Source organism: Heterocephalus glaber, unplaced genomic scaffold, assembly GCF_053883595.1.
Source record: "Heterocephalus glaber isolate CG9 unplaced genomic scaffold, H.glaber_assembly_v1.0 deba00001472, whole genome shotgun sequence".
Taxonomy (NCBI): Eukaryota; Metazoa; Chordata; class Mammalia; order Rodentia; family Bathyergidae; genus Heterocephalus; species Heterocephalus glaber.
The window spans coordinates 69,344,313-69,355,719 of NW_028258315.1; the positions used below are offsets into that span (position 1 = coordinate 69,344,313).

General features: G+C 49.9%; 1 protein-coding gene across 1 annotated transcript in view; it reads right to left on the reverse strand.

Annotated features, from left to right (window-relative positions):
- Positions 1 to 10,948, reverse strand: part of Trim71 (tripartite motif containing 71) — a 70,436-nt gene extending 59,488 nt beyond the window's left edge. The window contains exon 1 of the mRNA XM_021238707.2: positions 9,322 to 10,948. Coding sequence (XP_021094366.1) covers positions 9,322 to 10,176 — 855 coding nt within the window. The 5' untranslated portion in view covers positions 10,177 to 10,948. The remainder of the gene's footprint in view (positions 1 to 9,321) is intronic.
- Between the last annotated feature and the right edge of the window lie 459 nt (positions 10,949 to 11,407).

Genomic DNA, 11,407 nt, shown 5'->3' on the forward strand with positions numbered 1-11,407 from the left:
TATCCGGAACAGTCATAATGACTGCCGGTGCCACTTCAGTTAAAGCTCTCATTTAAAAACATCTATATAGTCAGCAAACCCAAATCTGACAGGGAAATGTGTGGATCTTTCAAAAAATTTTTTTGTTTGTTTGGTTCTTTTGGTACCGGGGATTGAACTTGGGTCCTCGATCCCTGGTACCAAAAAAAAAAAGAGGGCTGGGGATTTAGCTCAGTGCCTCCCTCAAAAGCTCAAGGTCCTGAGCTCAATCCCTGGTACAGGGAGGGAGGGAGGAAATAAAAACTAAATTAAGCATGGTAAGATCACAGAGTTTGTAATCCCAGCATTAGAATGTTAGAGGGTTAGGTAAAAGGATCTCAAGTTTGAGCCCAGCCTGGACAACTTAAATGATTTAGTGAGACCCTGTCTCAAAATTTTAAAAAACAGGGCAGCTCAGTGTGAAGGACCTAGGTTCAATAACTAGTACAAAAAAAGAAAGAAAACCGAAGGGCTAGGCTGGGCAGGGTGGCATATGGCTGCCTGCAATCCCAGCACTAGGGGTCTGAGGGGACAACACCCTGGGCTCCACAGTGAGTTCAAGGCCAGCATGGACCACGCAGAAAGACCCCGGTCTCAAAATACCAAAAAGGAAAAACAACCAGGACTAGGGCCATTGCCCAGAGCCAGAGTGCTTGTCTGCACACAGAGACCCTGGTTCTGTCCCCATGGCTGCAGAACGCAGGGATGGGAAAACTCACTGGTGAGACCTGAGCTCAAATTAGAGGTACCTCTGGGGATTTCGCTCAGTGGTTCCACCACCTGCCTCGAAAGTGCAAGGACCCAAGTTCGACCCTCGGTACCAAAAAAATAAAATAAAATCAACAACAAATTAGTGATGTGATGGTGGCAAAAATTAGAACTACCTGGGCCGGGGATTTAGCTCAGTGGTTCCAGCGCCTGCCTCAAAAGCGCAAGGTCCGGAGTTCGATCCCCGGTACAAAAAAATAAAATAAAAAAAAATTAGAACTACCTGGGGCTAGTAGAAAATGAGGGGCTGGGGATTTAGCTCAGTGGTTCTGCCGCTAAGTGCAAGGTCCCAAGTTTGATCCCCAGTACCAAAAACAAAACAAAAAAATCTACTTTAAGGATGAAAGAACATTAGCTTAGTATTAGTCTAATACAAATCTCTCAAAAACTCAACCTTGGGCCGGGGATTTAGCTCAGTGGTTCTGGCGCCTGCCTCGCAAGTGCAAGGTCCCAAGTTGGATCCCTGGTATCAAAAAAAAAACCAAAAAACAAAAAACTCAACCTGGGTTTGGGTGGAGACGAAACCCAGGAGCTGGGAATCTTCCCTAGTTTTACTCCACTCTACTCCAGGGCCAACTGTAAGCCAACTACACGGATCTATAGCAGGAAGGGAACAAGAGGTGGCATCAGAGAGAATATGGCTTAAGTCAAACAGCCGCAGCTGTAAATAAAAAGCACTAAGGTCCCAACCCATACGCCTCCCAAATTTGCTGTTAACAAATCAGAGTCTTGTCAATCAAAACACCCCATCTGGTTTCAGTCAACTAGGCCGTGCAGAGGAATAGTTTAGTACTGAACAAGTAGGAGGTCACATCAGCTAGTGGAAAGACAGATCCAGCTTTCTCTTTCAAGTAAGAATGCTCGAAAGGAGAAGAACAAGCTGGTGTGGTGGTAACTGCCAGTTCTCCCAGCACTTGGGAGGCTGAGGAATGAGGATCTCTGAGAGTTCCAGGCTGGCCTTGGATACATAGTGAGTTCCAGGCCAGCTTGGGATTATATAGTGAGACCTTGTTTCAAAAAACAAAAGCAGGGCCGGGGATTTAGCTCAGTGGTTCCACCCGCCGCCTGCCTCCAAAGCAGCAGGACCTGAGTTTGATCCCCGGTACCAAAAAAAAAAAAAAAAAAAGGCAAGGGCTGGAGATTTACTCAGAGGCATCACGCCTGCCTCAAAAGCACAAAGTCCTGAGTTCGATCTCCCATACCAAAAACAATAACAAAAAAAAGCGAGAAAAACAATTCTTGAAAGGTCAAGAAAAAAAGGCAGCAACAGAGTGGGCTGCCACAGATGGCATCTTGTTTCTTTAGGCAACTGTAATTTTTTTTTCCCTTACCGGAAATCAAACTCAGGACCTTGTATTGCCAGGTAGGCGCGCAGGGCCACCGAGCTAAATCCCCAGCACTGGCAACTATAATTCTTTTTGTTTTTTTGGTACTGGGAATGGAACTTAGGACCTTCCACTTGCAAGGCAGGTGGCAGCACCACTGAGCTAAATCCCAGGCCCCTCAACTGTAAATTCTTTTTTTTGGTACCGGGGATCGAACTCAGGTTCTTGTGCTTTCAGAGGCAGGGGACGAAACCGCTGAGCTAAATCTCTGGCCCAACTGTAAATTCTTTACCAAATGTTTCTCTTGCTCTTCCAAAACATGGGTCACACCCTGGTCTACATAGTGAGACCCTGTCTCACAAAACAAAAACAAAAACAAAAAACAAAAAACAAAACCAAAACAGAGGTGGCAAAAACAGCTTCCTGAGCCAGGCCTTTCACTCTTTTGTAAGTTATATGGGGTGAAGGAGAAGAGTGCTAGATTGAACTTGGCAGAATTCACCTCAAGTTTTTGCCTAAGTATCACAAAGAATGACAGTGAAATGGTCTCGTATTTGCTGAGATGAATAAAGCTAAAATAAACTTTGCTTTGTATGAGAATTAGATGGAAAAATAAAAAAATTAAACAAACTATGTGACTTTTTAGCATGTAAGCGGATTAAATTTTAGAGCTACATAAGTATCAATAGCATGGTGGTGCAAGCCTGTAGTCCCAGTACTCAGGAGGCTGAGGCAGGAGGATCTCCCTGAGTTGGAGGCCAGTCTAGGCTGGGCACTGTAGTGGGTTCAAGATCAGCCTGAACTGCATAGCAAGACCCTGTTAGAAGACAAGAAAGGAAAGAGGGCCGGGGATTTATTTAGCTCAGTGGTTCTGCCACCTGCCTTGCAAGTGCAAGGTCCCAAGCTCCATGCCTGGTACCAAACACACACACACACACACACACACACACACACACAAAAGGAGAGAAATATGCAACCAAGCATCAAATAAAAGGAAAAGAAACTTCTCTATCCTAGCAAACCACTTCAACAACCAAAGGCATTTTAGAGCCATCTCACATCATCATTTCTAACTTCTACAAAAACCAACTTCTTTACTATCTTGCACATTCACAATTAAAAGAGTTCAAAATAAAAAGACAAAAACCTTGCAGGCCTGGTGGTACATGCCTGTAATCTCAGCATTTGGGAAGCTGAGGCAGGATGACTACCACTTGGAGGCCAGCCTGAACTACACAGAAACCTAAATAGCTTTGCTCAAAAATGTGTATGTCAGAAGAAAAGTTACAACTGTTTTCAACAGTGCTTTTTAGGCATATTAGCCTCCCGAAATCTGAAAAGGTCTCTAAAATAGTATTCATACAAAACAAATGGAGGGCCAGAGATTTAGCTCTGTGGCCCTGTCTCCCAAGCACAAGGCCCCAAAGTTCGATCCCCAGTACCAAAAAAAAGATTCCAAATAACAAATGGAAGAGAGAAATGGAAGTCGATTTTACTCAATGTTCACTTTGAAGATTCCTTTATCCTGAATACAACTTCAAAAAGATGTGAATCTTTTGACAAAAGATGTCAACTTTTTGTTTCGTTTTGATTTTTGGTACTGTGGATCGAACTCATGACCTTGCCCTTGCGAGGCTGGCACAGTGTCACTGAGCTAAATCCCTGGCCTCCAAATATCTAATTTTTTTTTTGGTACCATGAATGAACAACTCAGGGTCTCACGCTTGCCAGGCAGGCACTGCGCTGCTGAGCTACATCCCTGGCCCTTTTTTTGAGGCAGGTTCTCCCTTTGTAGTTCAGGCTGGCCCTGAACTCACTATGTTGCCCAGGCTTTCGGCAATCCTCCTGCCTCAGCCTCTTTTAAGTGCTGGAATTACAGGCGTGCACCAGGCACCACCACACCCAGCTCAAAGATGTCAATCTTTAAAACAGAACTTATTACAGTCAAAATAAAGACTGGAGATCTAGAAGAAATGTCTATTTTCTTCCCAAAAATGCCTTCATAGTTTCTCAAAATACACTTCTAGAACTGGAAATTCAAATCTTGTAGGCAGGGCCTGGGATTTAGCTCAGTGGTTTTGCCGCCTGCTGTGCAAGCTCAAGGACCCAAGTTCGATCCCTGATGCCAAAAAAAAAAAAAGGTCCCCTGGTACAGCAGATGCACACAGCGCCTCCTCACCACTGCAGCTTAAGATGGGTTATGCCTCAGGCAACCTCATCAGAACTAGCCAAACTAGCAGCGCTGACAAAACCCCCACTTACAGCACTCTAAAGGAAGTAGCAGAAGTGTCTTTTTCAAAGTCCAAAGACTACAGTATATTCAAAAAGGAATTGAACACTTCTCTCCCATACATTTCTATTAGGTGGTTTTTTTTGTTTTTGAGATGGGGTCTCACTATATTAAGTTCAAGCTGGCCTTGAACTCACTATATAGCCCAGGCTGGCCTAGAACTCATGGCAATCCTCCTGCCTCAGCCTTCCCAAGTGCTGGAACTACGGGTGTGTGCCACCACACCCAGCTTTCATCAGGTATTTTCCAAAACAGACTTGTACTCAAAGCAGCAGTTGCCTGTGTAATTATTTCCAAGATACAGAAAATTGTTTCCTGGCCAATTGGTGAGATGAATGCACTGAGAGCATTACACTAGAATATCCATTTTTAATTCATTTTTAACCTTGTCGTCAACCAAGAACAAAGCAAAACCTTTGGGATAAATTTTTTTCTTTTTTAGTTTTTGAGACAGGGTTTCCCTATGTAGTCCAGGCTGGTCTTGAACTCACCATGTACCTAGCCTAGACTGTCCTCCAGTTTGTGTCTACCTCAGCCTCCACAGTGCTGGGATTACAGGGAGGCACCACCATGTTCAGCTGGCATAAACTTAAGAATCAATGGGATCCTACTGAAATACCATTTTTTGTAGAAAGTCAAAGCTTACCATAAGTTTTATCAATATTAGCTGTCTCTGGTCACCTCTAGAAATGGATGGAGAAAGAGGTAGCAAAGTGGGTTTTATTTCATTCCTTTAAGAAGAAAACTTTAACATGTAGTATAAAAGTGAGAAATAATATTGTATTGTGTAAATAAGAAATTTGGTATGGGGCCAGGGATTTAGCTCAGTGCAAGCAAAAGGTCCTGAGTCCAATCCCCTGTACTGAGGGAAAAAAAAGAACTTTGGCATGGATTTTACAATTTTCACAAGAACACATATAATCTAAAAATAAATATGCACAACATGGGGAAAAGCTCAGATGCTGGGAATGCAGAATAAAATACATTAGTGCTGAACACAGGTATGACCTCCTGTTCAGTGACTTACTCAATTTAAGACAGGACTTTTTTTTGGTAGCTGGGATAGAACTCCGGACCTTGCAATTTCGAGGCAGGCATCAGAACCACTGAGCTCTGGCCCAGGACATTATTTTTAAACAGCAAACCACCTTGCTCAAAGTTATTTGGGGCCGGCCAGTTGGGATTGAGTTTCCTGGGAGAAGAGAGGACTTAATATTCAGGATCAGGTCAGGTTGGACTTCTGTTACAGTCTGTCCAGGAAGCACTTTTTTTTTTTGGTACTGGAGACTGAACTCAGGACCTTTCGCTTTTGAGGTAGGCCCCGGAACCACTGAGTTAAATCCCCGGCCCCAGGAAGCACTTTTAAAGCCCAACTGCAGAGACCAAATATACCTCATTTTAGTCCACAGAGATTCAGCAAAATCCCAGCCCCTGGGACCTCCCCAACTGGGAACAACACCGCCATCCTTCCATGGGGAATACTACAAGGTTTCCCATGACTTCAAGACTGCAAGATGTGTCACCCCTACACACACACACTCGGCCAATGATAAAGTTTCCTGGGACTAGGGCATGTTCAAATTCTTCGAGGTTACCTGCCATTTACAGAATCCTCACTTCCAACTCCTAGACACAGACACACAGACACACAGACACACACACACACACACACACACACACACAAGTTCACTCCCAAGCTGGGAGTAGTGGCACATACCTGTAGTCCCAACTCACCAGAGGCTGAGGCAGGAGGATGGCCAGGAATTCGAGGCCAGCCAAGGCTACAAGTGAGTTCCAGGCCTGCCTGAACTACATAGCAAGACCCAGTTTCAAAAAAGAAGACTGTGGGGCCGGGGATTTAGCTCAGTGGTTCCGGCACCTGCCTAGCAAGCTCAAGTTCCCTTGGATCCCTGGTACCAAAGTAATAATAATAATAATAATAATAATAATAGTAATAATAATAATTTTAAAAAAGAGTTTGGACCGGGGATTTAGCTCAGTGGTGCAGTCGCCTGCCTCACAAGTGCAAGGTCCTGAGTTCAATCCCCGGAAACCCCTCAAAAAAAGTTCACTTCCAGGGTTGCCACCAAAGTAGCAAAGGACTCTCATTCTGTGTAGCCAAACAAAATAATGTTAATAACGGTAATGATATAGAAGGGAACTCAGGAGCAGGAAGCTGCTGAAAGTCTCACACAACTCCCTACAAGTCTTCCCCTGAAATAGGAAAGAAGACCCCTCCCTTCTGAAGTCGCAAAGAAGAGCAGCCGCGAGCCCGGGTCCCTAGAGCCGAGGCGGCTCCGGGGTGACCTCTCGGGGGCACAGACAGACAGCCGCGGCTCTGCTTTGTCGTGCCTCCTCTCCCACGCGGAGCTGAATCCCGCGCACGGGCAGTGAACCGCGTCACACATAACTGTTGAAAACTCCAACCTAGGTTTTGTAGACGAACCAAATCCAAAACCCAATCCCCTCCCCGTTTAGATTCCAAGTTATGGTGATGGTTTCAGTACTCAGACCTCAAGCCTGGCTTGCCAATCCCGGGGAGCCACTTCCCCAAGGTTGCTGAAGGAAAGCCGCCCCCGCCCCTGCCCCCCCTGAAATGACAAGGAACAAGCCGGGCCGTCCAGGTCTCCCGCCCAAGCTCAGGTGGCGTCAGTAACAAAAAGGAAAGGGCGCCCCGAATTACTTAGTGGCGTGGAGCTGACATGGGAAGCAAAGGGCATATCGTAAAAGTTGAGTAAGTATGAACATACAGTAAATACTGGGATTAAGCATTCAGTCTAGCATCCTCCAAAGTGCTCTCTGGCTCCGGCCCAGCCAGAGGCAATTACTTAACAATTATTCTGAAACTGTATGATCACTTCCAAAGTACAGTTAAGAGAGTATGGGAACCGAGCATTGATTTGCCACCTTTAAACTCAAAGGAATTAAGGTCTAACAATTTCCACGTTTTCTTGTTTATTAAAAAGCTAAATAGAGCCGGGGATTTAGCTCAGTGGTTTCGCTGCCTGCTGCGCAAGCACAAGGACCCGAGTTCGATCCCTGGTACCAAAAAAAAAAGCTAAACAGTGGAAGTAGAAAGGTTGCTCAAAACTGAGCAGGCTTTTTAAAGGGCATTTATTTTTAATAACATCTTAAAGCAACTTCAACCTAGCACTGCACGTATAAAAAGTGATTTTCAACAGCGTCACTCCTTGGCTCTACCGAAACGTTTGAATGATCTTATAATTTAGTGATTAAACCTTTCACAAGTCTAGTAATGCTGAGCACCTACAGTTTTGGCCCAAGTGAAACAAGGGTGGGTTTTTACCTAGGAATATAAATTCTACCACTGAAACTCAAGGTCCCTCCCAGGAGGTAAATAAATTCTCCGGCACACCGTGAGCCCACTACTCCCCTCCTCCCACCCTCCATTTGATCCTAATCTACAAGTGAATTGGCTCCATCTTTTCAGTTCCCGGGATTTTCTAGCAGTAAGGAAAGAACGTACTAGAAAATCACCCGTAATTGTGAGTCAACTCAAAAGATTTAAAACGAAGCCCTCACCCCAGGTTCATATTTAGAAGGAAACTTTAAAAAGGAGGCAAAAAAAAAAAAAAAAAAAAAGGAGGCACCCACAAGTTTAGATTTTAGATTAGAATTTCACCTTTTTTCCAACAGAAGTTAGCTCTTAACTTTGCCTTCTCCCCCAAACACCAGAAGTGGAAAAGGCTGAGGTAGCACCGTGCTGGGTGTTCGGTATGACCCATCCACTACGACTAGGACTTTTAAAAGCAGCTGCCATCTCCTATCCTCAAGGCAAGGCTAAATTCACACTCACCCAATCTTAGCAGTCTACAGATAGATCTCTTAAATTAATGTCCTTTTCACACTCCTAGTTTTCAAAACTCTGGGTCCCTGTCTCCAGGGAGTTCACGGAAGTACTACAATGTATTATTCCGATACCAAAATGGAAAGGAGTAAAGGGTCATATAGTGATAAAAGTTTTTTATTCGACAGCTCAGCAAAATCAAGCTGAAACACTGCGATACAGCCCGCAGATTCTGTGCATCCAGGTTCAAGGTGCAGGTAGCTGCTCTGGCTTTTTCCAAGGAGTTGCGCCCTTGAGTGATCAAGGTGGGACAATTCCCAACCTGGGAAACCGGTTCCCGTAGAGAAAGATGGTAGCTAGGACAGGCGGGGCAGCGCCAAGAGTGCCAACAGGGTCAAAGCAACGGGCAAGGTCCTCGAGACTCAGCTTCCACCTCCGAATGGTATTTCCCCATGATCGCTGAGAGACCAGAACATGCTTTTTACACAGTACTTGATCAGCTTCAGAGCAGATACGGCTCAAGACTGGAAGATCCAGAAGTCCCCTTTCCCAAGGGGCTAAGCACTGCCACAAGCTGTCCAAGCGACAAGAAAAAAAAAATTTCTTTCACTAGCGTGCACGTGGAAAGCAGTTTACATGGGCACATGCATTACACAACCAACATCGACTCAGCCAACCACCTCTTCCTGGCTTATTCAGGAACACCAACCTACGACACTCACAAGTAAAAACGAGAAAATGAAGGACAGTGAGAGGCCTCTGGCGGAGCCACACAAGGACTCAATGACTACATACACACACTCGTCTCTCCGGCTCATACCTAAATGGATAAAACGGCTGCCACATTTTGGCACCCAGAAAAAAAGTGAAATACGGGGGGGGGGGGGCCCGCTCGCGGCACGCTCACATAAACACTTTGTCGGACACACTTTCTACGTCTCGATCTACCAGGTACCAACGACCGCTGCATCACCCAAATAAAAACCACCAACCTGAAATGGAAACCTGCCCTTGCTTAGAGACGAGTCGGGAAAACTCTCTCCGGCACGCACGCGTCTACGGGCACACGCGCACAAACAGGCACACCACCCGCAGGCGCAGCCCACACTCACCTCGTCGTCGTGGTGCTGACAGAAGCCGAGGCGCTCCGGGAACACGGAGAGTATAGAAAAGGGCGCGCCGGGGAAGGGCGGCCCGAGCCCCAGCTGCTGCGCCGCCGCCGCGGCCGCGGGACCTGGTGGGCCGCGCTCGATGTAGTGGTCTTTGGTGAGGCGCACGCGCTGGTGCGCGCGGACGCAGTTGTCGCACAGGTGCTCCTGGCAGTCGAGGCAGCGCGAGGAGGCAGCGTTGCCCTCGTCGCAGGAGCTGCAGCCGTGGGGCCGGCGCAAGAGCAGCGCCGACGGCGAGGTAGCCGGGCCTCCGGGCGCGGAGCGCGAGGGCGCGGGCGGCGGGGGCGCGGGCGGCAGCGGCGGCGCGGAGGCGGACGCACGCGGGTGCGCGTGGTGCGCGTGGTGCCGGTGGTTGCTGTGGCCGCCCGCGCCCGCTGGGGCGCCGGCGCGTCCATTCTTGGGCGGCGGCTCGTCGGCCGTAGCCACCACGGCGTCCAGCAGGTTGCTGAGCAGGAAGGCGGACGAAGGCAGGGCGTCCATGCCCGCCGCCTCGGCCAGGACCACTTTTTGGTCGCACACCGGGCAGCGCAGCTTGAGCGGCTCTCCCGGAGCGCCGCTGCCCGCCGCCGCCGGCAACCGGTGCGCCTCGAGGCAGGGGCGGCAGAAGGCGTGCAGACAGGGCAGGACGTGCAGGCGGCGCGCCGCCGCTCCGGGGCCCCCGCCGCCGCCCCCGGACGACGTGGACGTCTGCGAGGACGAGGACGATGCGGACGAGTTAGAGGAGAGCGGCGCCGGCGAGCCGCACATCTCCTTGCAGAGCAGGCAGATCTGGAAGTCGGTCTCGGGGAAAGAAGCCATTTGCAACCCGGCCCAGAGGAGGGAGGAGACCAGAGAGGAGGAGGAGAAAGAGCGGACGAGGTGGGTGGGGGAGCCACCGACTCACTCAGAAAAATGCATCGATTAGGCCTGCGATCCGGGAGCCGACACCGGCGGGACGCAGGCTCCTCGCCCTCACCACTTCCGACCCGCGTGTTGCCAGCCCCAACACTGCGGGCATTAAATGCCACCCTCCAGAGGCGACAGATTCCTCGCGGAGGATGTGGGGGGCCGAGTGCTTTCCGAAGCGGGAACGCCGGAACAAGTCCCGACACGCGAGGGGCAAGTTGGGGCTTGGGAGGTCAGCGTGCTCCCTGAAGCAGCTGGGGCTTAGCTTCGCGCTAACCGAGGAGTCCCCAGATGGAGAGTTCGCTGTGCGACCCAGTCTCGGCGAGAGCAGAATTTGGTTCGACGAATTATTTGGCCTATTACTTTCCTTTAAATGGATTTAGTCTCTTGAGAGGGAAAGGCGCCCCAAACTCGTAAAGGCGGGAGCAACGCGTCGCCGAGCCGGTGTCCCCCCGCGCGAAGCCAGCTGCCCCACCGCATGACGCGGCGGCCAGGGGCTCCTGGGTGGCCCGGCGTGCAGCGCTCAGAGCTCGCGCACGGCCAGGCGCAGCCTCTCCTGCAGGGCGGTGGGCCCGGCGCAGCTGCACCTCGTGCGGGCCCGGCGGCAGCCGCACGCGTGCACTACGCACGCGCGTCCCACGCGCTTCGAGTCTCCCGCGCGCCCGCCCAGCTGGGCCGCGGCTGCCCGCGCTAACACGCACGCGCGCCCCACGCGGCGTTCGGGACCCTCGTGCCTCCGCTTCGCCTGGCCCGGCCTGGGCACCTCCTGCGCGCTCCTCGGTCTCTGGCTTAGTCGCGCTGCAGCGCGGGGCCGAAGGTCCCCGCGGGCCGCCGTGAATTATTCATCAGCAGGAAGATATTAGATGTACTCGCTGTCCGCTCCGCGCGGGCCGTCGTGCAATGCTATCCGAGCTCCGCGCGCGCTCCGCGCCCCTCCTCCTCACGTCCGTCCTCTCTGAAACCTTGGCAGCGGAGGGGGATCACATTTCCTTTGTCATCGGGCCATTTCGCCCTCGCCTTGGTCCCCCCTCCGATCCCGAGCCTCGGGGACGGAGCCTTCTCCCGGGCGTGCTAGAATCAGTGGAACTGGCAACGGGCCCGCGCGGCGCGTTTTGGAGCCGCGTGGCTAACGCCGCTGGCTCCC